Source organism: Mobula birostris, chromosome 23 (assembly GCF_030028105.1).
Source record: "Mobula birostris isolate sMobBir1 chromosome 23, sMobBir1.hap1, whole genome shotgun sequence".
NCBI lineage: Eukaryota > Metazoa > Chordata > Chondrichthyes > Myliobatiformes > Myliobatidae > Mobula > Mobula birostris.
Window position 1 is genome coordinate 63,100,012 of NC_092392.1, and position 16,823 is coordinate 63,116,834.

The 16,823-nt window shown below is 47.3% G+C and overlaps 1 protein-coding gene across 1 annotated transcript in view; it reads left to right on the forward strand.

Annotated features, from left to right (window-relative positions):
• Window positions 1–16,823, forward strand: part of LOC140186818 (dynein axonemal heavy chain 3-like) — a 428,385-nt gene that overhangs the window by 255,840 nt on the left and 155,722 nt on the right. The window contains 5 exon segments of the mRNA XM_072241409.1: window positions 3,094–3,207; window positions 3,312–3,438; window positions 3,441–3,460; window positions 8,795–8,971; window positions 15,854–16,065. Of these exon segments, the coding sequence (XP_072097510.1) occupies window positions 3,094–3,207; window positions 3,312–3,438; window positions 3,441–3,460; window positions 8,795–8,971; window positions 15,854–16,065 (650 nt within the window).

Here is a 16,823-nt window from a genome sequence, read left to right on the forward strand (position 1 = left end):
AAACTTCTCAATCATCCAACTTCCCACTCACTTTTGCTACCTTATATGCCCTTCCCTTAGTGGTTATGTAGTCCTGAACTTCCCTTATCAACTATGGTTGCCTACCCCTGCTATCTGAAAGCAACTTTTTCTGTGGGACATATCTATCCTGTGCCTTGTGAACTATTCCCAGAAACTTCAGCCAGCTCTGCTCTGCCATCATCCCTGCCAATATCCCCACCAATATCCCCCTCCAATCCACCTGGGCAAGCTCCTCTCTCATGCCTCTGTAACTCCCTTTATTCCATTGCGATACTGATACATCTGACTTACGTTTCTCCTAATCAATATCAGTATGAATTCAATCATATTATGATCACCATCTCCTAAGGGCTCCTTTATGTTGGGTTCCTTTATGTTAAGTTCCCTAATAAAATCTAGTTTATTACACAACACTCAACCTAAGATAGCCTTTTTCTAGGTAGGTTCAAGTATAAGCTGCTCTAAAAAGCCATCGTAGGCATTCAACAAATTCCCTCTCTTGGGATCTAACACCAACCTGATTTTCCCAATCCCCTTGCATATTGAAGTCCCAGTTACAATTGTGACATTACCCTTATTACATGTCTTTTCCAGCTCTCTTTGCAATCTCAACCCAACATCTTGGCTACTATTTGGAGGCCTATATATGATTTCCATAATGGTTTTTTTTCACCCTTGCTGTTTCTTAACTCCACCTACAAATATTTGACATTCTCTGACTCTATATCACCTCTTTCTAAAGATGTAATTCAATTTCTTACCAACAGAGCCACACCACTGCCTATGCCTTCTTGTCTGTCCTTGGAAGTTAAGCTCCCAACTATGACAATCTTTCAGCCACAATTCAGTGATGCCCACAACATCATACTGACCACTCTCTAATTGTTCCACGAGTTTGTCCACCTTATTCCGAAAACTAGGCACAATTAAATACAACACCTTCAGTTCTGACTTCTTTACCTTTTTGAGATTTGCCTCTGTGTACAATCTGCATTTGTACCCAATCATTGGCTTGTCCTTCCTCACATTCATGTTACATCCATCATCTACTTGTAAACCTGCTGGATCATCCTCAGCTCAATCATATTGGTTCCCATTCTTCTGTCATATTAGCTTAAACTGCTCCCAACAGCTCTCACAAGAATATTGGTCCTCCTCAGATTCAAGTGCAACCCATCCCCTTTGTGCAGGTCCAGAAGAGGTCCCAATGATCCAGGAACCTGAATTCCTGCTCCCTATTCCAATTCTTCAGCCACACATTTACCTGCCAGCTCATTCTATTCCTGTCCTCACTGTCAGCTGGCAGTGATCCCGAGATTGCTACCCTTGAGGTCCTGCTTCTCAACTAACACCCTGTATTCTGTTTTCAGGACCTCCTCCCTTTTCCTATTTATGTCGTTGGTACCAATAGGTACCATGACTTCTGGCTGCCTTTCAGGATTTTGTGGACACGTTCGGAATCATCACGGACCCTGGCACCTGGGAGGCAAACTACCATCCGTAACTCTTTTTCACATCCACAGAGTTGCCTGTCCGACCCCTGACTATAGAGGAAAGGCTATTGGTGATGTTCGCCCCTAGGAACTTGAAGCCCTCATCCATCTTAATCTCAGCACCATTAACTTGGACAGGAGCATGTGCACTGCCTTCTTCCTGAAGTCAGTGACAAGCTCTTGTTCTTATTTGCTGATATTGAGAGAAAGGTTGTTGTTGTGGGGTCATGTCACTAAGCTCTCTGTCTCTACCCTGCTCTCTAAGGTGTGGCCCGCTACAGAGCACTCCATCTACTTGTAGATGGCGATAGAGCAGAACCTGGCCCTGCAGTTGTGAGTGTACAGGGAGTAGAGTCGTGGGTTGAGGGCCCAGCCTTGAGGGGCTGGGGCTCCACTGTTGAGGATGACTGTGCCTTGAGAGGCTCCTGAAAATTGGACCCTGTGGCTGTGGTGGCACCCAGCTCTACCATATGTCGATGTGTGGACCATGAATGAGGTGCTGACCTAAGCCACAGCAAACTGTTGAGTTTAGGTATCAGATCCCTGACTCTGCTCTGACGTTCAGTGAAATGTCTCCAGCTTCCTGGTCACCAGTGAAAGAACTGCCCTCTGCTTTGGGGTCATTATCTGCTCCCAACTCTAGGTGACCCTGCCGGAGCCACGAATGGGGCAGGAGGTGACTGAAAGATAGATGGCCAGGTGGCTCATTGGTGCGAGGTAATGCTTCTCCTGTTGGACCACTGAACGTACAAACTCCAAATGGTCCTTTTCCACTCTGAGCAGACCTGGGCCGGGAGCCAGATAGCTGAAGCCTGAAGGACCATAGTCTCGTCTCTGGGTTTGGAGGACTGTCCCTGGGTATAGGACGGAGGAAAGGGAGATGTTTGACTGGTGTTGGTTTCTTGTTTGTTGAGTTCTGTTCTGTGTTCTGCAAAGCATTGTGGCACACTATGTTGGCTTCTCCCAGGACATTCCTACGCGTGCAAATGTTAATGCGTGTTAATGCAAATGATACATTTAAATGTATGTCTCCATATCAATTACATGTAATAAATAAATCTGACTATGAATCTTGAACTTCAGCCAACTGATGGCTCCACTAAGGTGAAGGTGAATCTTATCATTGGTGCCACATTCACCGAGTGCTGACTCCCAAGATCTGGGAGCGGTTCCCGTTGTCTCTAAACAGGTTGTGGACCTTCACTGTTCAGCATTGATCCTGTTGCTTCAGTGAACATCTCAGCATAGACATGAGTGAGCATACATAAGTAAGTATTACCTGCCTACTGAGCTCGACCTTGCTTCTGGAGTAGAGATGCCGTCACCCAGGCGCTCCCTAATGCTCCCCTAGACCTGGTGCAGTTCAGCATGACCCTCACTGGAGTGTTGCACTACGTCTGGGTGAGAATCGCAGTATCCCAACCCCTAGCCAATACTCCATGTATCAGACCCTCTCATGGTGATGCTGTAGAAAGAGACATCTCACATGGTTTAAGATGAAACCTCTGCAGATGCTTCCCTAATGGGATAATGGTTACAATTATAAATGTTTACACTGTCATTCTTTTCCTTTGAGAAGATTTTGCTCTGGGCTACCATGGAAATGTACAAGCAAGTTGTGCAGCACTTCCTGCTGACACCATCCAAGTCACTTTACATATTCAGTCTGAGGGACTTCTCCAGAGTCATCCAGGTAATGCACAGCCAAGACTGAAATTATCCTGGCAGGTTACTGTCGATTCTTCCCTTCCCGTGGGCTGAGCCACATTGTTGAGATCACTATTACTGTCTCTCCAGGGTCTGCTGCTCTTGAAACCAGACTGTGTTCCCCCGGGGACCAAAGGGGACCATAAATTGATGAGGTTTTGGATTCACGAAGTCCATCGTGTCTTTTCTGACCGATTGGTTGACAGCCAGGACAGAAAGCTCTTTTCCAAATCGTCAAGGTGAAGTACTCCTGTAACTGCTGGGGGAGCAGTGCCCATTCTCCTTGGGTTGACAACAGCCCAATGAGCTTTCCGATTTCATATAGCCCCCACCTCACTCCCCTTTGGATCCTGCTCCAGTCCCTTCACATTCCCTCCATCTCCTCCAGCTTCCCCCTTCCCTTCCCACTTCCAAACACTTTCAAAAGGTCCCCAGAACAGAAAATTCTTCCAGTTAATCATGATGGAAGATTGGCTGACTGGCAGGAAGCAGAGAGTCTGAATAAAGGGGGCCTTTTCTGGTTGGCTGCCATGACAGGTGGAGTTCTGCAGGTGTCGGTGTTGGGACCACAGCTTTTCACATCGTATGTCAATGATTTGGATGACAGAATTGATGGCTTTTTGGCCAAGTTTGCAGGCAGTACAAAAGGACTTAGACAGATGAGCAGAATGGGCAAAGAATTGGCAAGTGGAATATAGTGCAGGGAAGTGAATGGTCTTGCACTTTGGTTGAAGGAATAAAGGCTTGGACAATTTTCTAAACAGGGGGAAAATACAGAAAACTGAGACGCAAAGGGACTTAGGAGCCCCCATGCAAGATTCTCTAATGGTTAACTTGCAGGTTGAGTTGCTGGGAAGGAAGGCAAATGCAACGTTAGCATTCATTCAACATGCTGGAGGAACTCAGCAGGTCGGGCAGCATCCGTGGAAAAGATCAGTCAACGTTTCAGGCCGGAACCCTTCGTCACGACTGCAGGGGGAAGGGCCCTATAAAGAAGGTGGGGGAGGGTGGGAAGGAGAAGTCTGGTAGGTTCCAAGTGAAAAACCAGTAAGGGGAAAGATAAAGGGGTGGGGGGAGGGGAAGCAGGGAGGTGATAGGCAGGAAAGGTGAAGAAGGAATAGGGGAAAACACAATGGGTAGTAGAAGGAGGCGGAACCATGAGGGAGGAGGTAGGCAGCTGGGGGAAGGGGCAGAGTGACACATAGGGATAGGGGAAGGGAGAGGAATGGAATTACTGGAAGTTGGAGAATTCTATGTTCATACCAAGGGGCTGGAGACTACCTAGACGGTATATGAGGTGTTGCACCTCCAGCCTGAGTTTAGCCTCATCATGACAGTAGAGGAGGCCATGTATGGACATATCTGAATGGGAGTGGGAAGCAGAGTTGAAGTGGGTGGCTACTGGAAGATCCTGTCTGCTTTGGTGGACAGAGCGGAGGTGCTCGACGAAACGGTCCCCCAATCTGTGTCGGGTTTCACCGATGTAGAGGAGGCTGCACCGGGAGCACCGGATGCAATAGATGACCCCAACAGACTAACAAGTGAAGTGTTGCCTCACTTGGAAGTACTGTTTGGGGCCCTGAATGGTGGCAAGAGAGGAGGTGTAGGGACAGGTGTAGCACTTGCGCTTACAGGGATAAGTGCCAGGTGGGAGATCCGTGGGGAGGGATATGTGGACCAGGGAGTCCCGGAGGGACCAATCCCTGCGGAAGGTGGAGAGGGGTGGAGAGAGAAAGATGTGCTTAGTGGTGGGGTCCTGTTGAAGGTGGCGGAAATTGCAGAGGATAATGTGTTGGATCCGGAGGCTAGTGGGGTGGTAGGTGAGGACAAGAGGAACTCTGTCCTTGTTGTGGTGGCGGGAGGATGGGGAGAGAGCCGAAGTGCAGGAAATGGAGGAGATGCGAGTGAGGGCATCATTGATGACAGCAGAAGGGAAACCACAATCCTTAAAGAAAGAGGACATTTGAGATGTCCTGGAATGGAAAACCTCATCCTGGGAGCAGATGCAGCAGAGATGGAGGAACTGGGAATAGGGAATGGGATTTTTGCATGTGGCAGGGTAGGAAGAGGTATAGTTGAGGTAGTTATGAGAGTCAGTGGGCTTGTAGAAGATGTCAATGGACAGTCTGTCTCCAGAGATGGAGACCGAGAGATCGAGAAAGGGGAGAGAAGTGTCCGAGATAGACCAAGTGAATTTGAGGGCTGGGTGAAAGTTAGAAGTAAAGTCCATGGAATTGACGAGCTCAGCATGGGTGCAGGAAGCAGCGCCAATGTAGTCGTCAATGTACCGAAGGAAAAGTTGGGGAGCAGTACCAGAATAGGTTTGGAGCACAGACTGTTCCACATAACCAACAAAAAGGCAGGCATAGCTAGGGCCCATGCGAGTTCCCATAGCTACACCCTTGGTCTGAAGAAAGTGAGAAGAGCTAAAAGAGAAGTGATTGAGTGTGAGAATCAGTTCCACCAACCGGAGGAGGTTAGTTGTGGTGGGGAACTGGTGAGGTCTATTATCCAGAAAGTAGCGGAGGGCTTTGAGGCCTTCTTCATGGGGAATGGAGGTGTATAGGGATCCATAGTGAAAATGAAGCGGTTGGGACCGGAGAACTGGAAGTTATTGAAGAGGTGGAGGGCATGGGATGTATCCCGGATGTAGGTGGGAGGAGACTGAACTATGGGTGACAAAATGGAGTCCAGGTAGGCAGATAGAAGTTCGGTGGGACAGGAGCAGGCAGAAACAATGGGTCTGCCGGGACAGTCAGGCTTATGGATCTTGGGGAGGAGGTAAAACCGAGTGGTACAGGGTGTGAGAATTATGAGTTTAGTGGCTGAGGATGGAAGGCCTCCGGAGTTGATAAGGGCAGTGATGGTGCGGGAGACAATGGTTTGATGTTTTTTGGTGGGGTCCTGTTCCAGTGGTAAGTAAGAGGAGGTGTCAGAAAGCTGCCGTTTGGCCTCAGTGCGGTAGAGGTCCGTCCGCCAGACTACTACAGCACCACCTTTGTCAGCAGGTTTGATGGTGAGGTTGGGATTAGTGCGGAGAGAGTGGAGGGCAATGCGTTCAGAGGAAGTGAGGTTGGAACAGGAGAGAGGAGTGGTGAAGTTGAGACGGTTGATGTCTCGGCAACGTTGGAGATAAAAAGATCAAGTGCAGGTAGAAGGCCCGGGCGGGGTATCCAGGAGGAGGAGGAGGGTTGAAGACGGGAGAAGGGGTCCTCAGTAGGAGGAGGGGAATCCTTGCCAAAGAAGTAGGCTCAGAGACGTAGGCGACGGAAGAAGAGTTCAGCGTCATAGCGGGCATGGAGCTCACTGAGGTGTGGATGGAGGGGGACAAAAGTGAGGACCTTGCTAAGGACTGAACGTTCTGCCTCAGAAACGGGAAGGTCAGAGGGGATGGTGAAGACACGGCAAGGGTTGGGGCTGGGGTCGGAGGAGGGTGAAGAGTGGGAGGTCTCAGGAGGGAGAGGGGGGTTGGGATGTTCAGGGAGAGGGGGGTTAGGGGAGGATGAGGGATCAGAGGAATGGAGGGGTAATGAGGGGTAGAGGTAAGGTTGGGAGTCGCGGGGAGGAAAGAGGGTAGTGGGAGAATCAGATGGGCGGTAGGACCCAGCGGCAGTAAGAGCGGTCCCAGTCTGGAAAGAACGTTAGCATTTATTTTAAGAGGAGTAGAATATAAAAGCAATGATGTAATGTTGAGGATTGATAAGCTATTAGTCAGGCTGCACTTGGAGTATTGTGAGCAGTTTTGAGCCCTTTATCTAAGAAGAATCTAAGGAAAAGATACCCCCAGGGGTGCCCGAGAGGGGGGGAGGATGAGCACCCCAGTCGGATGGACACAACGACATCAGACCCAGGCAATGAGCAAACGACGATGAGGAAGCAGTGTGCATGTGGCAAAATCTGCAAGAACGATCGTGGTTTGAAGATCCACCAAGCGAGGATGAAGTGTCTGGCGGGAGCAGGAGCAGCACAACGCGCAGGTGTCCAACCTGGTGAGACGAAGGAGGGGCCAGGCTCGGAGTCACCCCATAGTGCCCGGAACCTCCAAGTGTTGCAAACTAATCCCTCTAACATGAAGTCTAACAGAAGGCGGATCAAATGGCCTGCAGCTAACATGACTTCACTGTGGAAGCAGTTTGATGAAGATGTTAACCAAATTCTGGAGGCAATGGCAAAGGGAGGGGTTGATAGGAAGCTGCAACCCGTGACAACAATTATTGTCAGTATCCCAGTGGAGGTTGGTTATAGGGGATTCATAGCCCATTCTTTAGTTAGAGCCTTCAGCATTTTGGGCATCGAGGGAGAGAGGAAGAGGAGAGTCTTCCGCAGTACCACCGATGCGGCAGAGAGGGCCTCAAGATGGCTGTGGCTCAAAAGAGGGGAGCCATGGAGTCATAAGTAGCTAGCCATCTGGACACAAGCTGGGGTCTGATCAGCCCCGGCTGGGTCACCTGGAGCAGGCTGTATGATGTTGAAAGACCCAAAACACCCGATGATAACAGGAACATCACTGAAGATGTGTCCAGAAGCATCAATAGACGTATGTACACAACAGAAAGGATGTATCAGTGTTGGAGAGGGTCCAGAAGAGGTCACAAGAATGACCCAGGAAGAAAAGGGTTAATGTATGAGGAATGTTTGATGGCTCTGGGCCAGTACTCACTGGTGTTTAGAAGATTGAGTGGGGGTCTCATTCAAAGGGCAAGAGTGGATGTGGAAAGAATGTTTCCTGTAGTGGGGGAGTCTAACACCAGAGGCATAGTCACAGAGTAGAAGGATTTCCCTTAGAACGGAGATAAGGAGAAAGTTCTTTAGACAGAGGGTGGTAAATCTGTGGAATTCCTTATCACAGATGGTCATGGAGGCTAAGTCATTTAAAGCAAAGGTTGATAGGTTCTTCACTGGTAAGGGCCACAAAGGATATGGAGAGAAGGTAGGAGAATGGGGTTGAGAAGGATAATAAATCAGCCATGATGGAATGGCAGAGCAGGCTCAATGGGCTGAATGGCCTAATTCTGCTCCTGTGTCTTATGGTGGGAGGGTTCCTGCTGTCTGGGGATTCAACACAGTTGTTCTAATAGGGAAATTATTGTGGAGAGACAGTGATGGAGATGTCTGTAACCTGCCAGTTTCCTTCAGTAACGTAAGCAACACCCACAAAATGCTGAAAGGACTGAACACGTCAGGCAGCTTCTATGGAGATGAATAAACAGTCAATGCTTCAGGCCAAGACCTTTCATCAGGACTCAAGATTTACAGCATCTGCAGAATCTCTCTCCTTTAAGCTGTTTGGGGAGGTCTCACCATGACAGAAGTTTGTTTTCATCCCCACTTTTAAAACTACTTGTTCCTTCCACCCCATCACTCTTCCCACCACTGTCCATGTATCCATGAAGTGAGGGTGGGGCACTACAGACTGGAGCTCCCTCCTTCCACAAAACCACTTCTTAGTGCATGCTGGCCACCACCAAATCCCACTAGATCCATAGCTGGGCTCGTGGTTCCCAAATCCCGTTAAGGCTGCGCTGGGCTCGTGTTTCTGGACAGTTGTATTGAAGTTGCTTTCTCCCCCTCAGAACATGGTGCAGACGCAATTCAGGAAGAAAATCAACAATATATTCCACCACATGGGTATCGCGAGAGACATCAGTGACGACGATATGCGCCTTCTCTTCTTCGGTGATTACATGGCCAGGAATGGCAGTGGAGAGAGGGCCTACGATGAAATCACAGACATGGCTGAGCTGCAGAATGTAAGCTTAAGGATGATGGCACCATAACCCTAACCCCACCCTGCTCTACCTCCTCCATAACCCCCAAGAGTCAGAGAGTATGACCACACAGAAAGAGGCCCTTCAGCCCAACCAGTCCATTCCAAAGTGGTCTTCTGCCTTGTCCCACCTGCACCTGCTCCATAGCCCTCTGTACCTCTCTCATTCCTGGACCTATTCAAACTTCTAGATGTTAAAACTGAAACCACATCCACCACCTCCCCTGGCAGCTCATTCCACACACTCAACACCTCTGAGTGCAGGCTTCACCTCAAGTTCCCCTTAAATATTTCACCTGTCACCCTAAGCAAGAAAGATTAGATTATTAGATAATGAGGACACTCGGTCCTCGTTTATTGTCATTTAGAAATGCATGCATTCACAGAAACACAGGACAAACCAAGACTAAAACTGACAAAACCACAAAACCACATAAAAAAAAGTCTCAAGTCCCGATAGCCCATCATCTCACGTAGACGGTAGAAGGGGGAAACTCTCCCTGCCATGAACTCCAAGTGCCGCAAACTTGCTGATGCATTGGAAGCACAGCCGACTCTGAGTCCGTCCGAAAACTTGGCGCCTCCGACCAGCCCTCCAACACCGAGCACTGAGCACCATCTCTGCCAAGAGTTTCGATCCTGCCCCGGCCGCCGAGCAACAAGCAAAGCTGAGGACTCGGGACCTTCCCCTCCGGAGATTCTGGACCACACAGTAGCAGTGACAGGCATTTCAGAAGTTTCACCAGATGTTCCTCTGTGCTCTCATGTATGTCTCCATCAAATCAGGATTGTGCACGGCACCATACTTGACAAATAACAGACACCACCACCGGAGTGGCCGCTGCGAGCTGTATCACGCCACCATCTTCTCCTCCCAGATATCAATAAAATTGAAAGAGTACAGAGAAAATTTACAAGGATGTTGCAAGGTATGAGGACCTGAGTTATAGGGAAAGGTCGAATAGGTTAGGACTTTTTCCCTGGAACGTGGAAGAATGACCATAAGGTGAGACACAGGAGCAGAATCACACCACTTGGGCTGTCAAGTCTGCTCCGTCATTCCATCACGGCTGATTTATTATCCCTCTCAACCCCATTCTCCTGCCTTCTTCCTTAATCTTTGACACTCCGACTAACAAAAAAATTATCAACCTCTGCCTTAAATACACTCAATGACTTGGCCTCCACAGCTGCCCATAGCAATGAGTCCCACACATTCGCCACCTTCTGACTAAAATTCCTTCCCATCTCGGTTCTGAATGGACATCCCTCTCTTCTGATGCTGTACCCTCCGGTCCTAGACTCACTCACTATAGGAAACATCCTCTCCACATCCACTCTATCTGTGTCCTCTGGTCCTAGACTCCCCCAGTATAGGACACATCCTCTCCACATCCACTCTATCTGTGTCTTCTGGTCCTAGACTCCCCCGCTATAGGACACATCCTCTCCACATCCACTCTATCTGTGTCCTCTGGTCCTAGACTCCCCCAGTATAGGACACATCCTCTTCATATCCATTCTATCTGTGTCTTCTGGTCCTAGACTCCCCCGCTATAGGACACATCCTCTCCACATCCACTCTATCTGTGTCCTCTGATCCTAGACTCACTCACTATAGGAAACGCCCTCTCCACATCCACTCTATCCGTGTCCTCTGGTCCTAGACTCACTCACTATATGAAACGTCCTCTCCACATCCACTCTGTCTAAGCATTTCAAGATATGATAGGTTTCAATGAGATTCCCCTCTCATTCCGCTAAACTCCAGTGAGTACAAATCCAGAGCCATCAAACATTCAACATGCATTAACCCTTTCATTTCCAAAATCATTCTCATGAACCTCCTCTGGACCCTCCCCAATGCCAGCACATATTTTCTTAAATAAGGCGACCAAAAATGCTCACAGTACTCCAAGCGTGGTCTGACCAATGCTCAGCATCACATCCTTGCTCTTATAATCTAGTCCTCTCAAAATGAATGCTAACATTGCATTTTCCTTCCTTGCCACCAACTCAACCTGCAAGTTAACCTTTTGGGAATCCTGCACAAGAACTTCGAAGTCCCTTTGCATCTCAGTTTTTTGTATTTATTCCCACTTAGAAAGTAGTCTACACCTTTATTCCTTCTACCAAAGTGCATGACCATACACTTCCCTGCACTATATTTCATCTGCCACCTTTGCCCATTCTCCTAATCTGTCTGCAGGAAGATTGTTCCCGATGTTGGGGAAGTCCAGAACGAGGGGTCACAGTCTGAGGATAAAGGGGAAGCCTTTTAGGACCGAGATTAGGAAAAACTTCTTCACACAGGGAGTGGTGAATCTGTGGAATTCTCTGCCACAGGAAACAGTTGAGGCCAGTTCATTGGCTATATTTAAGAGGGAGTTAGATATGGCCCTTGTGGCTAAAGGGATCAGGGGGTTTGGAGGGAAGGCTGGTACAGGGTTCTGAGTTGGATGATCAGCCATGATCATACTGAATGGCGGTGCAGGCTCGAAGGGCCGAATGGCCTACTCCTGCACCTATTTTCTATGTTTCTATGTCTGTCCTTCTGTAGACTCCCTGTTTCCTTAACGCTACCTGCCCCTCCACTTATCTTTGTATCATCTGTAAACTTAGCCATAAAGCCATCTATTCCGACATCCAAATCATTGACATATAATGTCCAAATACAGAAGCAGTCCAAATACCAGCCACTGCAGAACACCACTAGTCAATGGCAGCCAACCAGAATAGGTCTCCTTTATTCTGATTGTTTGCGTCCTGTCAGTCAGCCAATCTTCTATCCATGCTAGTATCTTTTCTGTAGTACTGTCACCTCCGGTTCAGATATGGCCCAAGTGCGGAGTGAGAGACACTGATAGTTCACAGACTTTAATGCAAACAGTGTTAAAGGGAAAAGAAAACAATAAAGAAAGTTAGTAATGGATACCGGAGAAACTCAATGTAGACTAAAGAAGCTCAGTATGTAGATTTGGGACTCTTGGAATGTAGAGTTAGGACATGCACTGACTCTCCTCAAACCACCAATGTGAAAACGTCACTATTCAAACTTTGCTGGGTCCATTACTTGGCAAGATCCTTCTGTCACGATGGAAACAGAAACATAGGAATTCCAACAGAGCGCTGTTGCCTCGACGAATCACACTGACCAACGAATCTCATGGCCAAGGTCAGTGGCCCTCTCTCTGCCAGGTCTATGTTCGTGTGGTCGATACTTGCTGTCACTCCCATTTCGGATAAGATGGGGTGCGGAGAGAGAGAGACACTGAAGCAGGTCAATTGTTTACAGACTTTAATGCAAACAATGTTAAAGGGAAAAGATGCATCCCAGGGTGCTGAGGGAATTGGCAGAGGTTATAGTAGACACGTTGGTAATCATTTACCAAAACTCTCTAGACTTTGGGCAGGTCCCGGCAGATTGGAAGACAGCAAATGTAACACCACTTTTTTAAAAATGATGTAGGCAAAAGACGGGTAACTATGGACCAGTTAGTTTAACATCTGTAGTTGGGAAAATGCTTGAAGCTGTCATTAAGGAAGAAATAGTGGAACATTTAGAAAGGGGTGGTTCCATTAGACAGATAGAGCATAGATTCAGAAAGGGCAGGCCTTGTTTGACAAACTTACTGGAGTTCTTTGAGAACATAATGAGTGCAGTGGATAGAGGGGAACAGGTGGATGTCGTATACTTGGATTTCCAGAAGGCATTCGATAAGGTGCTGCACAAGAAACTTATAAATAGGGTATAAACTTATAAATGCATGGAGTCCGAGGAAGTGTATTGACATGGATAGTGGATTGGTTAACCAACAGAAGGCAGACAGTTGGCATAAATGGGTGTTTCTCCGGTTGGCAGTCAGTAGTGAGTGGGGTGCCGCAGGGGTCGGTGCTGGGCCCGCAGCTGTTTACCATTTACACTGATGATTTGGAAGAGGGGACTGAGTGTATCGTAGCAAAATTTGCTGATGACACTAAACTGAGTGGAAAAGCAAATTGTACAGAGGATGTGAAGAGTCTGCAGAGGGATATAGATAGGTTAAGTGAGTGGGCCAATGTTTGGCAGATGGAATACAACGTTGGTAAATGCGAGGTCATCCACTTTGAAAGGAATAATAGAAGAGCAGATTATTATTTAAATGGTGAAAGATTGCAACATGCTGTTGTGCAGAGGTTCTTGGGAGTGCTTGTTCATGAATCGTAAAAAGTTGGCTTGCAGGTACAACAGGTTATTAAGAAAGCAAATGGAATGTTGGCCTTCATTGCTAGAGGGATTGAATTCAAGAGCAGGGAGGTCATGCTGCAACTATACAGGGTACCGGTGAGGCTGCACCTGGAATACTGTGTGCAGTACTGGTCTCCATACTTGAGGAAGGATTTACTGGCTTTGGAGGCAGTGCAGAGGAGGTTCACCAGGTTGATTCCAGAGACGAAGGGTTTAACCTATGAGGAGAGATCGAGTCGCCTGGGACTATACTCTCTGGAGTTCAGAGGAATGAGAGGGGATCTTATGGAAACATACAAAATTTTGAAAGGGGTAGTTAAGAAAGAAGTAGGAAAGTTGTTTCCATTGGTAAGTGAGACTAGAACTAGGGGACATTGCCTCAAGATTCAGGGGAGAAGATTTGGGACAGCGATGAGGAGAAACTGCTTTTCCCAGAGAGTGGTGAATCTGTGGAATTCTCTGCCCAGGGAAGCAGTTGAGGCTTCTTCACTAAATATATTTAAGGTACAGTTAGATAGGTTCTTAGGAAAATTGAGGGTCATGGGGAAAAGGCAGGTAGATGGAGCTGAGTTTACAGACAGATCAGCCATGACCTTATTGAATGGCGGGGCAGGCTCGATGGGCTGGATAGCCTACTCCTGCTCCTATTTCTTATGTTCTTATGTAAAACAATAAATGCCAGGCCAAACAGGGCCATTAACTAAAACTCTCAAGTAGAAAACGAAGCCTACACTGCGACTGAAAAGAACAACTAAGAATAAAACGAATACCGCTAGTCTTCAGAGTCAGTTGGCTTGACAGTCCAATTTCTCAGGCAAGGCAGAATGCAGGCAGCAAAGTGTTGCTGTGTCCAAGTCTCAACAAGTACTATGACGGAATGAATAGAGTTAAATACTATCACAATGAAATAATAGTTAGCTGACACGTGCATATTCACAAGCTCAATTGCCGTATCGACTGTGCTGCCGAATCCGTGGTTGTAACAAATACCACGGGCTCTTATCTTGATAGGCAGCCTCATGTGTGGCACCTTGTCAAATGACTTCTGAAAATTCAAGTACACATCTACTGCCTCTCCTTTGCCTAGTCTGCCTGTTACTTCCTCAAAGGATTTTTCAGGTAAGATTTCCCCATAAGGAAACCATGATGACTTCGGCCACTTTTTATCATGTTCCTCCAAGTACTCTGAAACCTCATCCTTAATTATGGACTGCAGTATCTTCCCAACCACTGAAGTCAGTCTAACTGGTCTATAATTTCCTTTATTCTGCCTCCTTCCCTTCTTAAGGAGTGGAGTGATATTTGCAATTTTTCAGTCCTCCAGAACCATTCCAGAATCTAGTGATTCTTGAATGATCAGTACTAATGCCTTCCACAATCCCTTCAGCCACCCCTTTCAGAACCCTGGTGTGTAGTCCGTCTTCCTTCAGATCTTTCAATTTCCCAAGCACCTTCTCTTTAGTAATAGCAACTACATTCATTCTGTCCCCTGACACTCTCAAATACCCAGCATATCTCTAATGAAGACTGACACAAGATACTTGTTAAGTTCCTCCACCATTTCTTTGTCCCAATTACTACCTCTCCAGTGTAATTTTCCAGTGGTCCAATATCCACTCTCACCTTGCTTTGCCTCTTTATATTTCTGAAAAAAAACCTTCGTTAGTTGCTAAGTTAAAGGGCAGGACCTCCAGGGTTGTGATCTCAGTGGTCTCCCGTGCCACATGCTCTTGAGGCCACAGCTGGGAAGATTATAGTTTAAAACATGGCTAAGGATTTGGTGTAGGAGGGAGGGCATAAGATTTTTGGATCACTGGGCTCTCTTCCAGGGAAGGTGGAACCTGTACAGAAGGGACGGTTTTCCCCTGAACTGGAAGGGGACTAATATCCTAGTGGGAAGGTTTGTTAACGCTGTACAGTGGGGTTTAAATTAGAGTTGCAGGGGGATGGGAACCAGAGTGCCAGAACAGTTAGTGGAAAGGTTGTGGAGGCAGATGTTGGTAAGACCTCAGACAAGGTTAGAAATCAAAAGGTTGAGAATGGTGTGCCTAGTGTCCTGAGCTGCCTATATTTCAATGCAAGAAATATTATAGGAAAGGCAGATAATAGTGCTGAAGATGAGGTAGCTAGATTACAAACAGAGGTGATGTGTATTGAGGAGAGGCTGTTGACAGGGCAAAATTGCGGTCAACAGGATGAGTTGCTACATAAAGGGTGGACAGAATCAAAAATCATTGAAGGTGTTGTATTTGAATGCGTGCAGTATATGGAACAAGGTAGATGAACTTGTAGCACAGTTGCAGATTGGCAGGTATGGTGTTGTAAGCATCACTTTGTCAGGGCTGAAAGATTACAGCTGGGAGCTCAATGTCCAAGGATACACATTGTATCAAAAGGACAGGCATGAAGGCAGAGGGGTGGCATTGGTCTGTTGGTAAAAAATTAAATCAAATCATTAGAAAGAGATAACATAGGGTCAGAAGGTGTTGAGTCATTGTGGATAGATCTAAGGAACTGCAAGAGTCAAAAGACTGATGGGAGTTGTATACAGACCCCCAAACAGTAGTAAGGATGTGGTCTACAAATTACTAACTAAAGGTTCGCTCTCGATCTCGTTGCTCTTTTTGGCGGTTGCAGCGTTTCCCATCCTTCAGGAGAGCGGGCCGAGGCTCAACGGCTGAAGCTGGTGGGTGGGCGGCTGCTGCTGCTATTATTTATAAGGCGGCAAACGGAGAGATTCAGCAGGAGGTGAGCGCCCGGCGCACGACCGACCGAAAACACCAACGCCATCGACATAGAAGCTCTCCTCGGAGCCGAGCGAGCAAACAGCCATCACATCCCTGCTACTGGTAACCATGTAATCCAGTACAACCTGTTCATGTCGAGTGGCGGCGACTAAACCGGCTCCCCCACTGGACTCAGTCTGGTGAGGACACCCAGCAGGACTGAAAAACAAGACCTGACAAAGGGCCGATGAGCTCCTTGTGAGCCAACGGCCATCTTCCGTGGAAGAGATTAAAGCCTCACCACGTATCTCCCTCTTACGAATCGTATGCTATGCACTTAGAAGAGATTCTGATGTACATAGCCACAAGGAAGAAGGTAATGACCTTGGGAATTGTAGGTCTGTTGGGAATGAAGGCGGCACACCAAATCTGAAAGGACGTGTGGCACTGGCTGATGATAGACTGAAAACTAGGGGAAGTATTTTACGGATAGGGACATGGAATGTTCGAACAACGTATCGAGCGCGGAAACTTGATAATGCAATTCTTGAGAATGAAGCTGGATATTATGAGAGTAAGTGAAGTCCGTTGGACAGAGGCTGGAACAGTTGACAAGAATGATTTTGCGATGATATACTCTGGAGGGGAGAGCCATGCCAATGGCGTTGGAATTATTATGACGAAGAAAATCTACAATGCAATGAATGGGTTTTGGCCCATATCTGATAGAGTCATAATGGTAAAATTAAAAGGAAAACCTTTCGATGTTACGATAGTCCAAGTGTGTGCACCAACAGGTGAGCATGAGGATGAAGAGGTGGAATGGTTTTATGAGGACGTAGAATCTGCTTTAAAAATACAAAGAGCTCTGATGTACTTTT